Source organism: Emydura macquarii, unplaced genomic scaffold (genome assembly GCF_026122565.2).
Source record: "Emydura macquarii macquarii isolate MOO-44397 ecotype Brisbane River unplaced genomic scaffold, CSIRO-AGI_Emac_v2 contig_629, whole genome shotgun sequence".
In the NCBI taxonomy this organism is placed as follows: domain Eukaryota; kingdom Metazoa; phylum Chordata; order Testudines; family Chelidae; genus Emydura; species Emydura macquarii.
Window position 1 is genome coordinate 7,000,766 of NW_027130766.1, and position 22,400 is coordinate 7,023,165.

Genomic DNA, 22,400 nt, shown 5'->3' on the forward strand with positions numbered 1-22,400 from the left:
CCCTGTTGCATATCACACTTGGGGTGTTTCATGCCTCCCATTGCAAGGCACGCAAGCTCCCTTTGGTCTGGAGACTGGAGAAGGTCGTGTTGCTTGATGCTCCTGAGCAAGGGCGTTGGTGGTGACTGGTGATTACTGATTTGTCCACAAGACTCCACATTGCAATTCAATAAAGTTTTGTTGGAGGGGGGGAGGGAGATGGGTAAGTGTCCGCACAGTGCGGCTCAATAAAGTTTTGTTGAAAGAGAGAGGCTGCCTTGCGCTGACTTGTCCCTCTGGCCGCGTTTTTCGCCGCTCAATAAAGTTTTGTTGAGGAGCCCACCGCGGAACTCTCGCGAGGTTTGAGCGGCGCCGGCCGGCGAGGCGCCTGAGTTTCTCGCGGCGTTTGGATAAGCCGGAGGTGGGAGGGGGGGAGCCGTGGCGAGCATCACGCGAGAGCAGGAGTCTCGCGAGAGTTGGCGGCTGCCCCCTTGGAAGCGGTGCCGTTTCGCTTTGGGAAGTGAGAGGGGAGGCGGCCCCGGGAGCGGGGTGGACAAAGGGGGCCGCGAGCCGGGCACCCACCGCACCGCGGCCGAGGGGGCGGGAGCAGGGGACCCTTCTCGTGTCGAGCTGCCTAGGGAGCCGGGCCTAGGGACCTGCTTAGAGGCCCAGGGGGCCCCTGCCAAGGGGGTTCGCGCAGGGGACCCTCTGCCTGGGCCAGGGGGCCCGCTCCAGGGCCTAGCCCCCCTCTTCCCAAGGCCCCCCTCCTTGGGGCTTTCCAGGCCCTTCTACTTCCTGCCCAGGGGCCCTGTGAGGTCAGGTCCCCTCCCCCCATCCCGGGGCCTGATCTAAAGAGCTGCGCCCCATGTAGGAGGGAGAGAGCTAGAAGGAGGGAGGAAAGGCAGAGGGCAGAGTTGTGAATGGTGGGAGGAGAAAGGAGAGCCACGGCAAGGGGAGAGAGGCCTGTAGTGGGGTGGGTGACCAGGGTTTAAAGTTTGGGGGTTTTGGAAGATTCCCCCCTCCCCTCTTCCAAGCACAGTGGAGAAGGAATGCCAAATCCAGAGAGACATGGGGGCAAGAAGGATGGAGGAGGAGGGGGTTCCTTGCAGCAGCAGACATCCAGCAGTGGCAGTTCGAACAGCAAGGAGAGGCACCGGCTGGTCTCCAGACACAAGAGGCACAGGTCCAAGCACTCCAAAGATTCGCCGCTGGCTGCTCAAGAGACGGCGGCACCACTGGGCGCGATGATCAAGCCACTGGTGGAGTATGACGACATCAGCTCCGACTCGGACACCTTCTCAGATGATGTGGCCTTCAAGCTGGAGAAAAGGGAGAATGATGAGAGGAAAGGAAGTTCAGACAGAAGCGACAGGTTACACAAGCACCGGCACCACCAGCACAAACGTATTCGTGAACTGATCAAGAGCAAGCAGGTGGAAAAGGAAAAGAAGCTGGAAAAGAACCAGGAGGTGTCCAAGTCAGGGTCCACCAAGGACCGGGTGTCGGGCACCTCCAAGAGACTCAACGAGGAGAATGAGGAACACTTTAAGTCACAGCCATCAAGGAGCAGCAACAAGGAGTCCCGGTCAGCCAAAGCACACAAGGAAAAGTCCAGGAAAGAGCGGGAGCTGAAGTCTGGGCACAAAGATCGCAGTAAAAGCCATCGGAAAAGGGACACTCTGAAAAGCTACAAAGCAATTGACAGTCCAAAACGGAAATCCAGGAGTCCCCACAGGAAATGGGTTGATAGTCCCAAACAAGATGACAGCCCCTCGGGAGCATCCTACACCCAAGAATATGATCTCAGTCCTCCACAGTCACATACATCCAGCAACTATGACTCCTACAAGAAGAGCCCAGGTGGCTCATCGCGCAGGCAGTCGGTCAGCCCACCCTACAAGGAACCCGTAGCGTACCAGTCCAACACTCGGTCTCCTAGTCCTTACAGTAGGAGGCAGAGGTCTGTCAGCCCATACAACAGGAGGCGCTCATCGAGCTATGAGAGAGGAAGTGGGTCATACAGCGGAAGGTCACCCAGCCCATACAGCCGAAGGCGCTCGAGCAGTCCTTTTGTTGCCAAGCGGTCAGTGAGCCGAAGTCCAGTAGCCAGGTGTGTGATCTCTGTGTTGTCTTTTATGTGGTGGTGGGAGATGTGGGTGGCTCTGGGGATGCAAGTGATTGACTCTATAGATCATATATTCAGATCTGGCCCAGGTAATTAGTGTCCACTTCTAATAGCCAAGGGATGCTCTCTGGCCTGCGTGAAATGAGTTTGGTAGGGCTCATTATAGTCACTTTGGATAGATGTCCACATCTTAAAAACCACCACCATAGTTGGCACTAATCAGCCTCCGTATAGGCAGCCTCTGCAAAGAGGCCAGGAACTGTGAATAAGCCATTAGGATTGAATTACTCTTGCCTCTAGAGGTGGCCTCTGCAGATTAGGAATGAAGCATTGTGGGGAGGTTTGCACTACTGAGTGTTCTGTGGAAGCCATTTAAATATCTAGTGCTGAAAATCCAACACCTTTCACTAGCACTAAATGTACTTAAAAAAGCTCTCATGTTCTGGAAACTTTGATCAAAATTCTTACACCTAGGAAACAGATTGATCACAGTTTTCAGGGACTGTTTAGTTCTGAGCACATCTCACTCTGAATTAGCTAACTTTTCTTTCCTTTCATCAAATTAGAGTTGACCATATTTAAGTTGCTTCTTTCTAGTTTCTCAGGATGTGTTCTGCTCAGTTATGGATCATGTGCTTCCATTTGTTAGTTCCTTGGCATTCTAGAAGAGCAATTAGGTAACCTTTTTTATTTTGGAACAGATGTATTTTTTCTCTTTATGCACCAGTAACCTTGACACTGAAAGAAACATTTTTGTTTGAAATTAGTAGTAGTGCTGCATTTTATTTCAGATGAAAGTAATCAAAAGTATTTTGAGTGCAGATTGATAGGTAGCCAACAGAGATTATTTTTCTATCTAAAGCTCGTGTCTGAGTGAATGTCCATTTCTCAGAGTGTGTGTTATGGAACTATGGTTATAGCTTTATCTTAATTCAGAACTGGACTTGAATGAAATCAGTCCTTATGGCAAACTGTCAAAACACTATGTACAATGTTAGTTGTGTTGCTTCCCTGGATTCCATTGGGAGCTGTGGGTGAAGAGCTTGGTCTTGCACACCTTTACTTATGTGATTGGCCCTTATCATGTCGGTAGTTCCATTGAACTTGGTGCCCGTGGAATTGAGCTCTAAAACTGCATCCGTTGCTCTCAACATTTAAGGAATAGACTTTCCAGTTAAAATCAGGGCTGGTGTGGGCTAAGAACATTGCCTTTGTCTTCACTGCAAAAGAGGGGTGTGTTTTACATTGATGTAACTATCTCAATGTAAAGTACTAGTGGCAATAAGGCACAGGTAGCTTTTTGCCTCAGTTTAGCTCATTGAGGTCATCCCTATTCTCCCCCCATCTGGAATATATTTTGTCTAGCTACATGGAGGCAAACGCTACATGTCCCATATCTCCACTAGGATTTTATATTGACATGGCTATCTCCATGCAAAAAACAAATCCTCTGTTTTTGGGAATGAAGACATTGCTTTCATAGGCTATGTGCTTACACCTCTGGAAAAATCAGCGGGGTGGAAGATGCCTTGTGTGTCTTATCTGGCTCTGCTCATAGGCTCTGTTAAGAGTGTGTGTCTGCTCTTCCTTAACCAGCAAGACCATTGCTATTAGATTGGAGGATAGTAGAGGAATCAGTGGGATTCTAAAGCTCTGTGTTTTCCTCTTTCATCCCCTCCCCCCACACAGACAACCCCCCCTCCACCCCCCACAACAACAAAAATAACTGATTTGATCTGTAAAATATGAAGTCAGGCTTGCTTTTTCCAAGCATGGTTATGGAAGCAGCTTTGTATGTGTTTCCATGAGCTTGCATCGCCATGTGGGAAAGTTTTTGAGGACACCTTTGCAGTACAACACTTAGCCAGTTTTGAAAAAAAATTCCAAAGGTTACTGCTTGTTTACACTCTATTTATTTTGAATTCTTTGAAGCTGGGGTTAAATTGATAACCCATCACAGTCCCTCTCCTTTCTTTTAAAGCTAGTCTGCAGTTTTTGTATAGCACATTATTTTTAATCAAAGCCTGGTTTCACTGACACACAAAGCAAGAAATAAGTGGTCAACTGGGAGTGTTTAAGAAGCCTGCAGAAAATGTCCACCCCAAAGTACAATATTACACTTAAAAGAGCAGAGGGAAATTTTCAGATCTCATTTTCCTTTCTAACTGTTAGGAGTTCTGTTAGGAGTTTGCTTATGTGTATGTTGGTTTTCTTCACTAAATCTGCATTCCATGCAGTGAGGAAAGTTCAGTGTAAATTCCTCAAAGGGGCATGAATGAATCTTTCCTGTGGCACTGTCATTTTTTCATTGGCTGAGAGTGAAATTCTTCCTAGTGATTATTTTACCCTTCATTCCCAAAATGCACTCTCAGAAGGAAGATGGTAAACTAAATACATGCATCTCCCTGATGAAGCACACTGTGGGTCACACGTTCCAAGTGGCCCCTCCAAACTGAAACTGTTTTTGGTTGAGGAGGAAATATAGAGTCTTTGGTCAGGAGACAAAGTAACCGATATTTGTAGTAACTTTATCTTTGCAGCTATAGCCAGAGGAAACAATTTAGGTAACACTCAGCTTGAGGAATGTGGGTTTGCACACTATATTGAGTTTAGTTTCTGCGTTTGTATGTACGCCATAGTCACTGGTGTGCAGCAAAAAATCATATGAGGTTGTCAAATGTCCATGAACTGGAGTTAGAGGATTTAATTTGAGTTAGTTTCTACAATGGTTAAAAAAAAGAGACCAGGATTCAAAACTCCTGGGTCCTAGTCCCACCTTTACCACTTTCACTTCACCACTATGCTTGTGATTTCCCAACTGCGTAATAGGAGAATAATACCTCACAATCTCACCTGTGAGGTATGCTTAATGTTTTTAGATTGCTCTGAGCACCTCAGATGACAGACATTCTGGAAGTATCCAGTTGCGCTCTATTGTGTCTTGTTCTGCATTCATCACTGGTTGAGGGGAAACTGTTGCTAACAACTGTTAGCAATGGCCAGTTTCATAGTATAGATAGGGCTAGAGATTTCTTTCAGTCCTTCCTCCAAAGATATCTTTCTCTAATACAGCTCTGATTGTAGCAGGGAAATGAATCTGCTGCCATTGTGCTTTGCTTTTCTGTAGTGAGCTACCCCCATTCTCTCCCATTGACATCTTTATCTCAATTCACTGGCTTGATGGCTTGCATTTTACACATGCAGGCATTAGAAATACAGGAATTTTTTTAACCACAGCACTGTAACTGGAAAGAAAACCTTGAACATCTCTAAAGCTGGTAGTTTTTCCTCCTTTTTTAGGTATAGTAAACTGAGTAATCTGCAGTGCGGTGTTGGTTTCAAAGGTGGTGTGTGGGGGCAAATGTAACTAACCTTTTGGCCAGAGATAAAGTTACTAAGTGATTACTCTAGACAGGGGAAACACCTTACAAAACTTCCTGTATACATTTTTTTCTCTTAAAACATATTTTTAAGGCAGTTAGCAGTGACAAAAGGTAATATTTCCTGTTGAGGGGGCAGTTTTCAGATCCATGTAATGAATCAGTTGTCTCTGGGATTTGGTGCATAACTTAATTCTGAAACTTAAACAGCATTGAATTATCTGTTTGCAGCTATCCATGTCACACAAGTTCAGTTAGGAATGTTGTCCTCAGCAAAGTGTGCAAGTGTGACCTCTGAGTGCAGTGAAAGCATGCTGCCAGCTATTTCATCTCCTGACAGTTTTGCAGCGAGATTTGGAAAGTGAACTACTATCCAAATGGCAAATTCTGCCTGTGTATGTGACAAATAAACCGGTTATCCAGAGTCCCTTAAAGAGGATATGCTAGTTTGAGGCATATTGCCAGCTTCTGTTTAAACATAACTTTCAGGAACATTGAAGACAGAATCTGAAATAAGTCTTGATTTCTTTGTATATTTTTTTGTTTTTTTAAGACTAAAGGTAAGATCCACTTAGTCACAGTGATTTTTGGCCTCTATAGTCACTAATGTCTAGTGAAATACTTTATAACAAACCATTTCCATCCTTCAACTTATTTTTAAAGCAGTTATATTGTCAGAATAATTGTTTAAAATTGCTATTCTCTTATCTGGTGCAAATTATATTAATCTCTTACACTGCATTTCAATTATAGTTAAAAATCTGCTAACAGCTACCATATTTAAACACATTTAATATTGCATGGTTTTCTGAGCAGAGTGGAAAAGGGAATTTCTCTAAGCCATGATCTAAAATCATGTTATATTTTCTATTGTGGTCAGGGAACTCAGTTTGAATAGATCATAGAATAAAAATCAGTTGTGAGCATGGTTTCAACTACAGCATGGGTAGACCTTCACTTCAAGATTTTTTAGTAACATTTGGCTTTCAAATCCATTAAAGTTCATCATACACACAGTACTCCTCTTAAAATGCACTGTTTTATGACCTGCAAAATCCCAGCACCCCTTGAAGAGAAGAAAATATTCGTTGACCTGTGAATTGAAAATAAGTTTTCTGTTTTTTTTCAGTCTTTACAGTAAATGTCCATCCCTTGTCTCTACTAAGTTCACAGATATTGCAGACTTGTGCATAATCCAAGTTCATCCTTTGTTCACCTCATACTTTTAAAAGAAGTGGGTTGTTTGTGGCTAATACTACAATGCAGATTTCCAAATTCATTTCATATCTCTCCTTATGTAATCAATTGTAGCCCACTTACTGTAAATTCAGACTCAGAATCTCTGAACATGTCTAAGCAGGATGAAAGTCCCAAATTGCCTTTCTGTCTTGTAAAGTGCAAATGCATTTATGGTAATAGTAAAACCTTTACTTGGAGTGAAAATGTTCTGTGGGAAAAAATGGCATTCACTAGGAGAATGTCTTACTGCAGTGATACTCAGACTGAGTCTCATGAGCCGCAAGCAGCTCTTTAATGTGTCACCTGCGGCTCTTTGCAGCACATGACATTAAAACACTCTGTGAGTGAACATACAGTACTATAGAAGTCACATTACTTTGGTTCTTTTGGGTAATGTTGATTGTTAATTTGGCTCATGAACCACTGAGGACTGAGTATCACTGCCTTACTGTAATACCTCTGATCAATGTCAGAAGGTTGTACAAAACTTTCCCACAAGCAATATTCATGTCTTATCATTGTGTTTTCTCTCTTGTTCTGCTGCCCTGAAAGATTCTTAAACTGTCTGCTCATCCTCTCAACTAAAATCCTCAGTCAAGCACTGTGCATCTGTTATCTCTTCTTTATCTTGGGGTTTTCTAGCCTTCATCCTGCAGTTTTGTTGTTTTAATTGTTGATAATTTGTAAGCAGTAGAATTTTTGGCCTTGGAAGCTCCCTAGATGTTCGATTATTTTAAAGTGTCATCAAACTGGTACCATTAACTTAAATCTCCTCAGACAAGCCTGGGTATGTTCAGAAGTATTCTTGACAATTTATGAATGCTCTTGTCTTTAAAGAGAGCTATCCATGTTTGTTAATTTCAGTAACTAACAAGAGTATGGGTCAGACTTCTCTCAATTTTCTGCTTCCTGCTCTTTCCATAGGAAGTCTGTGAAGTCTCGAAGTCGAAGTCCTGTATATTCAAGACACTCCTCTTCTCACAGTAAAAAGCAGAGGTCTGGTTCACGTAGTCGCCATTCCAGTATATCGCCTGCCAGGCTACCATTGAACTCCAGCCTGGGAGCAGAGCTTAGCAGGAAGAAGAAGGAGCGAGCTGCAGCAGCGGCAGCAGCGGCAAAGGTGGATGGGAAGGAGGCAAAGAACTCACCTGTTTTTCTGTCTATAAAAGAGAACAGCTCGTCTGAGGTTAAGGAGATGGGGACGGAGTCTAAAAAGGTACCCAAAATCATTAAATCTGAAAAATCAGCCTCCGATACGGAACTGGTTAATTTAGTACACCTGAATGCAGAGACTAAAACATCTCTGGAGCCAATAAAAACCAAGACAGAAGAGAACTCTGAGAAGAAGCCTGCAGCTCCAGTTAAAGACTCAAAAACAATGGGAACAAAAGACTCGAAGTCTGCAGTAGTGAAAGAGGAGATTGCAACTCCAAAAGAGACGGAGACAACAGAGAAGGAGAACCCGACCCCGCTGCCCTCAATAAAATCACCTCCTCCACCTCTACCAACAACTACACCACCACCCCAGGCTCCCCCATTGCCCCCTTTGCCTCCATCACCAGCTGTTCCACCTCTACCGCTTTCCCAGCTGACTTCTGTTCAGGTCCCTACTTCAATCCCAGCATCTTTGCCATCTTCTTCCCACTCAAGAACATCTGCTTTGTCCACTCAGGCAAACTGTCAGCCCTCTGTCCAAGTCTCTACAAAATCACAAGTGTCTCTGACAGCTGCTATACCACACCTGAAGACTTCAACGCTGCCTCCACTCCCGCTCCCACCTATTTTGCTCGGGGAAGATGACTTGGATAGGTAAGGTCATGTGGAAAACTCAGATCTGCTTGGGTTGGAAAACATTGTACTAACACATTAACAGAGAAGAGATTTATTTTTACCTTGACGACCGACTCCTTCCTTATGTTTCCTAGAAGATACCTAGTCTTGTACTCTATTCTATTGAAGCCTGTGCCATTCTACTGAAAACACCACTCATAACCAATTGCCCTGTCACATTATCATTCATGATGTTATAGACTTGCCAGTCTCACCACCCAGAATGCCTGTGATGCGGGGTTTATGGTTCAGTGCTGAAACTAACACACAATCTCAGTGAGGGAGAGAAATTGGGTCTTTTTTTTTTTTTTTTTTTTTAAATCAATTTTAAAAAAATAAATAAAATAAATCCAGTCAGTCTTACTACAGATCCACTAGGCCTCTATTCTGAAAACTGCTCTGCATGGAAGTACCTCTGTCAGTTTTCAAGGGAATTCATAGGGGAGAAGGGGTCCCATTGTGTGCAGCAGCTTGCAGGAGTAGGTCCTGAGTTACTCCAAAAATTAAAATGCCCCAAAAAGCTGAGTTGAAGTAGCAGGAAAGAGCATATCACCTGTAGGAGATGACAGCACAAAGTAATGTCACACTTCCAGCAAGTTGTTGGGACATGCAGGCCTTGTTTACTTCCAAAAAATTGCATTGCTTTAACTTACATTGGATATTTTAATCAATTGCTAATTGACTTAAAGTAAACTAAAAGAGCTAGGTGATATTTAATGTATTTATAATAAACTGAAATAAGCCCAGTTTAAATGGAAATAAGAGTGTTGACACAGGGGTTTGCATCAGTCTTAACTAATTTGCTTTAAAATTGCACCTGGTGAAACTTTGTCATATAAACAAGGCCATAGTGGGGAAAGAAAATCTCAGAAGTTAAGTAGCAGATCTGGGAGAAGGGTTGTTAGGAGTAAGCAAGCCATACATAGATAGTTCAGTATTTTTAATGGTTCCATCTGTAATGTTCCTTGTGGGTTTACACACAACATGCTTTATGTGTGCCACATGCTGCACATCTAATTACATTGTTAAATAATTTTAATGTCGAAGGGGGTAACCCTTTACCTGTCTATCTCTAAGGGGTTTTGTTTACATGGGGACATGCAGGAAGTTAATCCAAATTAACATTTAAAGTGGATTACATAAACCAAATTAAGCCCAAGTATGGATATTCTTATTCAGAATGAAAGTGACCTGAATTTTGATTGTGTGACACAGGATCTTAATGCAGTTAACCAATCCACTTTAATTGTACACTTTAAATTAATTCTCCTGAGAGTTCCCTTGTAGACAAGCCCTAAACAGAACATTAAGACTCAGTCCTTTCCCAAGTGAGTTGTAGTGTTGACTGCTTCACGAATAATTTTTAGATCTGACTAGATTAGTTAAGTAATCTTCTAGATGACTCCAAACACATGCTTTCTGTGATCATGGAAATAACCTATATACACCTGGGCAAAGAAAATATAATAACTGAAATCCGATTAAAAACTTATTTTTGTAGTGGCACAATACTTTATTGAAGTTTGTAATTTGATGAATGATTTCCTGTTAGGTCCTTCTCATTTTTTACTTTACTAAATTGCTCATGAAACCCATTGCTCTCTCTCCACTTCCCAGTAAAGATGTACAATGATATTCTAATATAAGGCTTAATTACTCTTGCATGATGTAAAACAAAACTATTTACTAGTATACTATGAAGTATTGTATTACCACTATACAGTTAAGTGAACAAAGTTCATTATATGTTCTTTCTTTGTTCACTTGCTAGTCTTGATGGATCTTTCAGGCATTAGTATTAACAAGGTACTGTTGTAATTGTGATAATTACAATACATTATAATAAGTTAGACCTGTGCATCCTTATATTGTGTTTCACAAACAGCACTTGGTTTAGTGTTGGTCAGTGTATGTCTGTTCAACTTTTTAAATAGCAGTGAGAGTGGAAAGTGTAGCCTTAATGTGGTACCAAGACCAGTACTTTCGGTGGAAATATACACACTAAACATACTGCTGTGGTTGCTAACGTAGTGTAATAATCTATTGAGTCAGCTCTGCTGTAGTTAAGACAGCCTTGTAAAGCATCATAAACTTTACCATAAACTCTCATACCTCTTTGTGTGGCAGTGATGAAAATGCTAATATTGTACATGTTCCCAAATGAGTGGCTGAGTAGAATCTTTGAAGGTTGACTTGCAGCTTTATCAGTTTCTTCATTTTACCTCCACCACTGTTGTGTATTTGAGAGATTTATAACAGTTGCAAAACAATTTCCACCCAAAGGTTGGCAAACAAGTTCTCAGCCAGCCAAGCCATTGAAACAAGAGGGGGCAAACAAACCCACGTCATTAGGTTTAGCAGGTGTTAGTTGCAACTGACACACTGACCATGCATAGTATATTCTTTTCAATCACCTGTAACTATTTGTTGTTTCTGAACCAAATTTCTCTAAGTGGATTTCTTTATTCTGTTTCCAGCATGTGGAAAAAACATATGCTGTCCTTGATTTCCAAGACTATGCAAGCATGAGATTTAGAGTCCCATTTGAGTTGCCTATGAACAAAATGCAGCTCAGCTGAGTACAAAGAGATTCTTGTGCCTCTCTCTTCATGCTTGCCTAGCACTAAAAAGACTTGTGATGTATAATTCCAAAGGATTCACCTTAGGCTCAAGTGCAACATGAGAGGTTTCATCCAACAGGGAGGTCATGAGGAGGGAGTGAAAAGGAAGGTCTAGAATGGAATGGTTCCATCATTTTAGGCATCCGATGGCTGACATATCACTCAAGAAAGTCTCAGAGTTTTGAATTCCTCGGGATCTTTGAGTGGTAATTACTGTCCAAAATATCTGAGATGCACTAATTACAGTTTTTTAAAGCAGCTACAACTGTTTCACTGTTATGGGACTTTATGTCCCTTGGTTTTTGTATTGTTGGGGTTTTGGTTTTTGAAGCTTTGCCGTTCATCTTTAAGGTTTCCCACTCCATCTGTATCCAGCACTCTCATGCGTAGATAATGGAGAGGTGGTGTTTGTTTAGAAATAACGTTAAGAAAAGAATGCCTATGCAAAGAGTCTGAGTGCCCTGACCATAAGTAAATTTAAAATAACCACTTAGCAGCATTAATTCTGAGGTACAACTAAATTAACTCTAGCTAGCCAGCAGCCTTAAATAATCAAATGAAGATCACAATTTACATGTCAGCTAATGACAATGAAAAAACTCCAGAAAAGCTTCTCCTCTCCAGATTCTACCTAGCAGCACAGCTTCATCCTTCCCCCAAAATCCTATCGAGTACATTTGAAGCATCCTGGGAAGAGTCTCAAATTCAGGCTTTTTATGGCTGAAGGTGTGTGGAGCATATTAAAACACTGCATAATGTTGCGTAGCTAGAACAAATTTGCAGCTGACAAAAGTGGGTGAAGCTCCATTGCATCAGTGGAACAGGAACTGCTTATCCTGATGGTGAATGGGATACACAGGATGAAATGACTAGGCACTGAATCTGAGTGAATAACTTTTAAATATTCTTCAAATATTTAAAACATATGATGAAGCTAGAGAAATAATTTTACCAAGTCTATCAGGCGGTAAGATAAGAACTGATTTTCAGACTTGTGCACTTAATTTAGGTTCCTTCATTCTACATTTAGGGTGTATCTACACTGCAGTTGGGAACATGCTTCCCAGCTTGGCTTGACAGACGCACTAGTTCTGCTTGAGCAAGTGCACTAAAAATAGCAGGGTAGCCCGGGGTAGCATAGGCAGCAGCTTCGGATAGCTGCTTGAGTACAAACCTGCCTTCTTCCCATGGGAATACACATACTCCGATGGCTCACCTGAGTTGTCACCCGGGCTACCACTGGTTTAGGCTGCTATTTTTAGAGTGCCAGCTCAAATCCTTATGTGCCGAAACCCAATTTTGGGGGCTTCTGTTGTCAGCCTTAACGCTGATCTTTGCTTTCGTTGAGAGTGGCCAATACAGGGGCCATTCTGCTCTTCTAAGTCAACTGCAAAGCTTCAGTTGACTTTTAAACAGGAGTAAGATCAAACCCATAGATCTTTTTCGTGTCTATTGTTACTTTCATGGCTTATAATGGCCATAGTGATACCTGTCAGTGAAAGTTTTCCTCCAGTGCTCTGAGTAGCAGGGCTTTTCTGATTAATTCACTAAACCTATGCGATGACCTTAGTTGCGATGAAAAGACTATTTTCTTTTTGTCCATTCCTTTAAAGAGTAGCAGAACTCAGTAATTCCAAGGGGGAAAAGTACTGTATTGCAATCAAAACCTCCTTCCATGTCTTGCTTCTGTATTCATTTGTGAAATACACTGTGTTTCACCACAGGTTTCAGCTAGATTGGGAAGTGGCTAGCGAGTAAGGTAACTTTCCTAATTTTCTATTTCCGTCAGTTCAGTTACATTGGCTTCTTTATGCTGACGATCAGAGTTTTAGACCTGCTGATGCTGACAAGCATCAACCTCCTTTCCCCCCCCCCCCCCCCCCCACACACACACACACACACACACACACACACACACGAGGTTGCCCTAAAAATGACACCTGAAAAGCTGTTCATCTTTCTCAATAGACAGATTTTCCCTTTCCTGGGGAGATGGAGTCTTGTACTGAGTAAGTATTACAAATAATGCGACTTGCCTACTGCCATTCAACTAGGATTTTAATTCTCAACTTATTCAGAAATTCTCCATGATCACCTTCTCCCTCCCTCCCCCCAATAAATTAGGTTCTGCATGTCATCTCCTACTAATTAAAGACAACCCTGCAGTACCATAATGAAAGAAGAAATGAGCTGGTTATCTACCTGCAATATGCAGAAGTTACTATTGTCACACTTCTGTCCTTGCTAACGAGTTAAGAACAATGTAATGGAGAGAGAGTTAATTTTGCTTGCATGTTGTAGATTTGCAATGGCCGTTAATGGACTTAAAGGTCAGAACATGCCTTTAAATCTGTTTAATGTGTGGACAGGAGATGGAGGTAGGGCTCAGTAAATGGATAAGTTATATCCCAAATTTATTACTGTGTTTATAGAATGTTAAGAATTTTTAATCCAGTGGCATAAGGGACTTTTAGTTGCAAAGAGCTACGTGGTCATTTAAGGCTGGGCTGTATTTTTAATTTCGTATTTTTCTACATTGGCTTTGGCTATGAAACAAGAAAGATGACTTAATTTTAACTCTGGGTGTCTAGAGCTAGGCTTCTAAATCTATGCTTAGTCCTCTAACTTTCAGCACTGAAGTCTGAAACTTTTGGCCTATGATCCGCTTGATTTAAAATGGCATCTTCAGTCTGATCATATTGTATTAACTTGCTGTAACTTTCTGGGATTTAGTCCAAAGGAGAGTCTTCCTCCAAAACCCGTGAAGAAAGAGAGAGAGCAGAGACCACGACACTTGCTCATGGACCTCCCGCTCCCTCCAGAGCTTCCTGGAGGTGATCCCTCTCCCCCGGAGTCTCCAGAACCAAAGGCAGCCACACCACCTCAGCAACCATTCAAAAAGAGACCAAAGTAAGTGTTTGCACAGACTGTATGCTAGCATCTGTAAACTGTGCATTCTTATACTCGTGATCTTGTCTTTATATAGCACCTTTCATCCAGAAGGATCCCAAAGTGTTTTAGAATGCGGCTATAAATTGTACATGGAAACTGCTTTTCTTACCACCAAAATGTACCCTCCTCTGAGGTTAAATCTGCAACTGTCTTAGCAGTTCTCAGTAATGTAGCAAATCACTTCAGGGTAAGAAGAAAATTCCAATTGGACAACCCATCTCTTTTCCTGGAAATAATTTGACTTTAGACAGGCTTGATTCATGAGCGTGCTTATAGAAAACCATTGTTTGGGGGGGGGGGGTGGAGGAAACAAAACAAACCAAAAAACCCCAAACAACGTCCTTGTTGTTCTGGCTTCCTTTTATTCGCTGCACACACTCATTTGGGTTTCTGTTTCACATCTGACCGGTTTAAGGTTCTATCTGTCAGTCTTAAGTATAGGTGTTTGTCCACGCAGGAAAATGGGATCCTTTCTCCATCTTTTGAATGTAAACAAACTAGAAGGGCTACAGTTGCAGAAAAAGAACAAGTGAAATGTAGCATGTATGCATCACACTAAATGGAACCTGTAATTCAGACTTCACTTCGTCAATGTTCTGATAGGTCCCATTATTTTATTACAGGATCCTTCCTGTGGTGTGAATTACTGAAGCATTTCATGTTCACTTTAAACCTAGTCCATCTTGAAAATTCCTATCAACTGTCATTTAACAATTGCCTTGAAAAAAGTATTTTGGCTGAATTGGGAAAGGACTTCTCATTCTGAGGCCAAAGAAACCTGGCTGGCAAACAGCCTTATGTAGCATCTTCAGTGTTTCTAGGAAGCAATTGTTCAGTAAAGGAGTCACGTACCTTCACCCAAGACATTAGTCATCTGTTCTCCACTCAGTTGGCATACTTAACTTTCCTTAACACTAATGAGAACTATGCATTTATCAAGAGAATAAACTCTTGTGTACAGTTAGGAATATCTTTTATATTTACTTTTCTTTCCTAAGGCATATTTCCTGCCTTGAATCCTAAATAATAATCAAATATCCTGTGTTCATGCAAAAGTTTTCCAAATACTTACCAAATCTAAAATTATCAAAGAATTGTTATAGTAAAGATAATCATTTGGCTCCTGTCCAAACCACTCTCATGTTAAAAGCAATGTAACAAGATCTTTAGCATTCTACAGGCTAACTGGAGAATGGTGGGACGTACTGAAGATCTTTTAGCAGTGTGTTGATTTAATGCATCATAACCATTGAGCCCTGTTTTATATCATTGTATGGGAGAAAATAAGGGGTGAAATTGAATGGAATTAGGGTTATGCTCTTTGGCCTTGTACAATTGTTAGTTCTGTGCTTTAGGTGTAGGAACCTGATATAGTATAACACTTTATGAGGATGGGTGTAGAAAAAAAGTCCCATTTGACTACTGTAGCTGTAGGAGGAATAGGGCTACATAGTGTAATTTACTAAAGACTATTAGGGTAAAAATTTACAAAGTAGCACTTAATGAAAGTTAGTCATGAAAGTGACCATGGGAACTAGCTTGTTACAGCCCTCATTTTAAGTCAGGTTGAAACAAGAGTACAGTGGTTGCCATTTTAAACTAAAGATGGCATTTGTTGCTTGGATAATTAAATTTATTGTGTTTTTTCCCATTCTTAGTATTATGTATAAATATTGTTGTGTGGGATGGGTGGATATAAATGTTTGTCTAATGAGGCCTGCTGTATTGAGTAAAGAAAATTGACCTCCATCTAGTGCAGTGTTTCTCAACGACCAATCTGTGGACTGGTGCCAATTCCTGAGATTTCCCTTGACACAGTTTAGGAATGCAGCAAGCCAGTCCCTGATATCTAAAAGGTTGAGAAACACTGATCTAGCGCACTGTATAACATTCCTAATTCTGCGATCAATTAGATTAAGGCATAGTCTCTCAAGAGAAGTGATGAAATTCCTTTGCTTGTTGGTGATTACTAATCTAGATTTAAGAGGTACCATAGTCTGGGGAACAATCCTGTGTTACTAGCTGGATAGGTAAAATGACCAAATTGCTCTCCAGTCTATTCATTTTTAGGATTTAAATAAAAAAAAAAATTAACACTCATTTAAAGCAATTACGAGTAAGTACTATTGTTTGGGATTTTAAAACTAATCTTCCCTTTTTCAGAATCTGTTGTCCTCGTTACGGTGAGAGGAGACAGACAGAAAGCGACTGGGGGAAGCGCTGCGTGGATAAATTTGATATCATTGGGATTATTGGAGAGGGAACATATGGGCAAGTGTACAAAGCCAAGGACAAGGATACAGGTAAAGGTTAGATATAGCCTTAGTCTGAGCAAGGCAATCTTGAAAGAATTTCCTTAAGTGATTCTTGGGTGGCTTTGTAATTATTTTTGGTATTATCACAGTGAGCCTGCTTAAAAATTCATTCCAGTTTTAGTGATGTTACCAGTCAATGGGAATACTATACTATACCACTATGACAAGTAATGTCTCAAACTTGAATGGACTTCGAGGCATGGGCTTTCAAAAGAGTCTAACTCCATTGACTTTCGGAGGGTGTTAAGTGCCTAGCTACCTTTTTGTGCCTTTAAAAATCTCACCCTGTATGCACCTACAGTGTCAGTTTTAGCTACTGTTAACTCCATTCGTAAACCTGTGAATTTGTTTAATTGATGTTGTGTGTCAAACCATAAATAAGATCCTTAGAATGACAAAGACTCTAATGTAAAGTGACCAAAGCAAAGAAGTTAAACAAAACAGTGTTCCTGTTCTTAACTCACCTCTCTCTAGATATTGCAGCATCTATGGCTCTCATTGTTCCTGGTTTTGTGGCTATAACTATGGGAGAGTTTGCTAATTCTGCACTCTATAATTTGCGCATAAATGGTGATCTCTTGCCATTTAGCAAAGTTTTAGTAGATGAGACAGCATTGTAGATAGTGAGGTTGATTATTACGAAGTGTTTCACACAATGTCTTGCAGTACATTTTCCAGTAAATTACAAAATACAAGAAATAATTAAAAATCAACTACAATTGTCAAATTAAATGAACAAACCACTTTCTGAGATGGGGAGTATCCCTACTCTTTAGTTGTTCATTTGCTAATTCGCTTTGTGTCTCCCAGTCAGTGCAAATTAGTGAGGCTATATTTTAATGTACCTTGCAGTTGTAGGACCTCTTTCATCTAAGGCAGCAGTTTCCAAACTGTACCACGCTGCGCACCACCAACATAAAACGCCACCACCTGTAGTGCCACCACCATTTTTTTTTATAAACAGACTATGTATGAAAACCATCTTAAAACCTAAGTGTTGTTAAAACACATTGTATCAATAGCATAACTTTGTATATAAAAAGCTATAGTCTTGCAAAATATTAATAAATGCATTATAAACTTACCCCATCTGAGATGGCAGAGTGAAACGATTTTTTAAAAGAATTCTGCAGTCTTAGGGTATGTCTTCACGGATGGTGGCAAATTCACCCGCCGTCAGATCGATTCTTCAGAATTAAGCGGAAGTGGAGACCTGCTCAGTCGATCCGGAAATCGACTTAATAAATCCACCCCTGGAAAAAGAGTAATGCTGGGTCAACGGGAGGGCAGAGCTGGGAATAGAAAGCCGAGGTCCTCATACCACCCGTCTGGTTCAAACTACTACTTCATCGAATAGCTCTTTTATATTGAACTAGTGAAATAGTGTTCCCAAGCAAAACAAAACTTTCTGATGGAGTTCAGTTTGATCCATGTAACTTTTTTGGAAAATGTCTTAGTGCAGGGATGGGCAACAGCAGCCCAGGGCTGAATCCGGTCCATCAGATCATTTTATTTGGCCTGCCACAGCCCAGCTCCGTGAAGGCATCTGACACAGCTGGGCCAGAAAGAGGGTGGGGCCAAGCATCGCAGGGGGTAGGCGAAAACATACGCACATCACGTGACTGTGGTGAGAACCAGTGAGCCAGAGCAGGGAGCTGGGCCTAGCCATGTGGGACAGGAGCCATTCGTGTCAGATGGGCTCACTCCCCAACTCCCATCCCGGAGAACAGGCCCTGACACACACACCCTGAATCACACCCTCTGGGGCCAGGACCCAACATACACACACCCCAGTGCCACACACCCCAGCCCAAAGGGTTTTGTGGCTTTTATGGCCATCTGCTACCTTAAAATTTGTCTATTCCTCTCTTAGAAGAACATTGCAATTTAAAGTATTACAAATGTAACTGGAACCTAGAAAAGTCTTTGCTAAGAACATAATTAAAGACAAAATGAGCAGTTTTCTTAAAGAAAACTAATCATAAAAAGACCAAAAGCTTGGGGAGGACAGCATCCAAGAGTGTATCATTTGGAATATCTGTCTGAAAACACTTTGACGCTGACTTGTTTTGGCAGGTGAACTGGTGGCTTTAAAGAAAGTGCGATTGGACAATGAGAAGGAAGGCTTCCCCATCACGGCCATCCGTGAGATTAAAATCCTTCGGCAATTGATCCATCGCAGCGTTGTTAATATGAAGGAAATTGTTACAGACAAACAAGATGCACTGGATTTCAAGAAGGACAAAGGTATTGCTAGCTGCATAATGTGGTTTAACTAGTAGAAAGGTCTACAGCACCTTGTTTACTATCCTGATGTAAAGGTGGGTCTTGAAATTTGATACAGTTCTGATTTATGATAGTCTTTGCTAGAGAAAACTCTAGAATTGTCTGTTGCTTAAGGGTCTGCATCTGGATTTTTAAAAAATCGACACGTATCTTATGACTGCAGAGCCCTATAACAAAATCTGCACAGCCTGCTGCTGATCTTGCTTTCCGTGTTAATCGGTAACAGATATTATCCTTTTTGTGGGTTGCCTACAACAGAACACTCTCTCTTTCTGATCACTGGTACAGAATCAGTGTTTGGAAGCGTTTGCAAGACTCCAAGCGTTCATACTAGTCCAAGTAACCAGCTTTGGAGCAATCTTATAGTTGCCACTATCTCACAAACTGCTAGAGGCTGAGATCAATATTTTATATTGTTTGGAAACTGACATCAGCTTTTAATCAACTACTCTGATGTATGAAGGTGCAGATTCCAGCTCCTTCCTTGGCTGCATTGGCTCTGCAGAGTATCAGATCTTCTAAAACGTTGGAGGTGGGACGTTTTTCTGCTTCTTATTTCTGTTAGCCCTGCTGAATAAACACAGCCAATAGAGAGTAAGCTGGAGTCTGTCCCTTATGCACCAAGAACAGAATTGTTGCTTAAATTTTAATCAGTTACACTTGAGCAACCCTGTTCCTATTGAACACTGGGTTTTTACAGGTGTAAAAATGGGCTGCAGATCCTTTAATGATGGTGATGTACAAGGGTCCAGGTTGACTTTGCAGAGTTGGCTGTTAGAAGAAATATATTTGTTCCTGTAAAGTATGCACACTTGATATGAATGTGATTGAGAGGCAATGAATGTGGAATGCCCTGGTGCCAATTTTAGAGTCATGTCACTTTACAGAGCAGAAGCACACTTAGTGCATTCCAAGGATAAAGTATATGTGTTTCTATCCCTGGAGATTTGTGAGTGATCAGTCTTTATAACTGAGTCAGCGTTTGCTTGTTTAGCTGTGGCATTTTTCCCAGCGCTGGGCAGTCTCTTTATTATGCTGGATTACGTTGGTTGTCTCAAGAACCAGTTAATAATATGGAAGGTTTTCCATCCTTTCTCTCTTCTAAGTTTGATGGTGCTTTAAAAACACAGCCCTTTTAGGTTGCAGTTGGAGAATCTCTTCTAGGTGATTCAAATCCTTGATTGCCATGGGTAGCTTATGCTAATGCTTCTGCTTTGGCCTTTTGTCGCTTGCTATGGAAATTAAAAACACCCACAAAAAGGGTATGGTAGATTTAACTAGGCCAAGATTTTCAAAAGTGACTTGTGATTTTTGGTAGCCCAACTAGACATGTTACAGGGGCCTGATTTTTTTCAGAAAGTACCGAGCACCCATCCTCTGGAGATCAGACCCCTTCAAAAGTATCTGGTTGAACACACAAAATCACAAGTCACTTGTTTCTAAATCTTGGCCTTTATCTTGAGGCAATTCCACTACATAACCAAAAACGTTGTAACTTTTTAATCTACTTTTCACCCCCCATCTTAAACTCTTGTCTGTTTCTTTGGCAGGTGCCTTTTACCTTGTGTTTGAATACATGGACCATGACCTCATGGGGCTGCTAGAATCCGGCTTGGTGCATTTCTCAGAGGACCATATCAAATCTTTCATGAAACAGTTGATGGAGGGTCTGGATTATTGTCATAAAAAGAACTTCCTTCATCGAGACATTAAATGTTCCAACATCTTATTAAACAACAGGTAACTTGGCACTGGATAGGATGATTTCATCAAACTGGCTAGTTTGAGCTGTGAGATTATAGCCCTCTGCTTCGTCTAGAGTATGGGAAAGAATACAAGGTTCTTGTGTGCTGTGGTGATCCTGTCTCCTGTGTGTTTCCACCAGAAGTGATAGATTATTCTAATTAAGCATTAGGTGCTGCATCTGTAATAAGAGTTATCTTCAGCCAAAGGTGAATGAGCCTAATAACCTTCTGCTTCCTGTTGAGGACAACCTCTCCACAAGAGACCTTTTGCTGGCAAACTTACTGCTCCTTATCTCAGTCTCTTAAGGATGGTAAACAGTGTCTTGGTGAAGCTTCTGACTAGGCAACATTTCAACAAAAATGTTGCTTATCTAATACTGATGTTTAGGGGACTGGTATGGTTATGTTAAAGCAAACATGCCTTTTGAATAAGAGAATGAAATCCTGGAATGGTTCATTCAGGATACAACACAAAGTTAAACCTTGCTGCTGAAAACCATCTACAATACAACATCATAAAGGACATCATGGGAAGGCTGAGGTATAATAAATAAGGTGCTTGTTTAGTGATGGAGCCCAAAGAAGTATTCCTGCAGCTATTGCTGCTAGGTTCAAGTCTCAAAGTTCCTGGGGGAGGAAGTAATGGTTTTATTCCAGTATTGGGCCCATTGTTGGCATGAATGAATGTGGGAAAGGAGTCATCATCTCTCTCAATATCTGGGTTTTCTGATTGTTCCCTTCCCCCCACATGCAGACAGCATTTGAGTTCTTGTGTAATAGCCACTACCCAGGCTCTGCACCTTCAGAGTTTAATTCCTTAGATGTTTAGGAGTGGTATAGAAGTCTCAGAATGACTTCGCATCTAGTCTTCTGCTAGAGTTTGCTGGCTACAGCATAGTTCTTTGTGGGATAGGTTATAAATTGGAACAATTTGCTAGGATTCTTCAAGTCTCCGTCTGAATGCCAGTGAGGAAAATTAAAACTGATGGAATCTGCGATAGTAACGCTGTAAGTCACTGCAACCACATGCTTTGGTACTTGCACAAGACATAATGGCTTTGTGGGACCATGGCCCATTACAAGAGCTTGTGATGGTTGTGAAATTGAACGATTATATGTCTTTTTTTCTTCCATAGAGCATTAAGTAAAGGTCTGTCAAAAATCAGACAGGCATATCCAACGTGATCAGTTGCCAAACACTGGTTGTCATTGATCCTTTCTGTTCTCTCCTTTCTGTTTCCTTTCTTACTATTTCAGCAAATGATCCCATCTGTAACTCATGCCAGCAGTTGTGCTTTTGTTTTTCAGTGGGCAGATCAAACTTGCAGATTTTGGACTTGCCCGACTGTACAGCTCTGAAGAGAGGTAAGTCACTCAGAGGGGGAATTTGCTAACACATGTGAATTGAACCACTTAGTCTTCTGATGCCCCAATACTCAGTCAGCCTGGGAAGCTAGCAGGCAGCCCATATAGAGTAAATGTGCAATACTATGCCAGCTGTCTAATAGCCTTTCTTTAAACAAACCCAGCTGACTGTGCAGAAGTTTCACTTCCTTGACTACAACGAGTCTGCCCTTCAAATTTTTGTAGCATTATTTTTCACTTTCTGCATTAACTGTTGTGCAGGGTTGTTGTTTAAGCTAGAAGGCAGCTGAGGTTTGAGTTAGCTGCGCTTCAGTGCTGGGTTAGTGATTTGTGTATGTGGATGTATAGGTGAGGATTTCTAAAGCTAGCCACTTAAAGAAGTGGCCTGATTTTCAGACGTGCAGCCCACCTACGGCTCTCATCGATTTACACAGGAACTGTGAGTGCCCAGCATTTCTGAAAACCAGGCTGCTTTTGTTTAAAGATGCCTAACTGTAGGCCCCTACATTTGAAAGTAAAAGCCATAGCTCTTAAAGCATTTTGGGATTCACTGACATGAAAAG

The 22,400-nt window shown here is 41.5% G+C and overlaps 1 protein-coding gene across 3 annotated transcripts in view; it reads left to right on the top strand.

Annotated features, from left to right (window-relative positions):
- The first annotated feature begins 440 nt into the window (after window positions 1-440).
- CDK12 (cyclin dependent kinase 12) overlaps window positions 441-22,400 on the top strand; it is a 50,554-nt gene continuing 28,594 nt past the window's right edge. For all 3 annotated transcript variants that reach the window (XM_067541215.1, XM_067541213.1, XM_067541214.1), the window contains exons 1-7: window positions 441-2,089; window positions 7,648-8,532; window positions 13,908-14,084; window positions 16,290-16,429; window positions 18,518-18,688; window positions 20,278-20,467; window positions 21,781-21,837. In XM_067541215.1, the coding sequence (XP_067397316.1) occupies window positions 1,029-2,089; window positions 7,648-8,532; window positions 13,908-14,084; window positions 16,290-16,429; window positions 18,518-18,688; window positions 20,278-20,467; window positions 21,781-21,837 (2,681 nt within the window). In that variant the 5' untranslated portion in view covers window positions 441-1,028. The remainder of the gene's footprint in view (window positions 2,090-7,647; window positions 8,533-13,907; window positions 14,085-16,289; window positions 16,430-18,517; window positions 18,689-20,277; window positions 20,468-21,780; window positions 21,838-22,400) is intronic.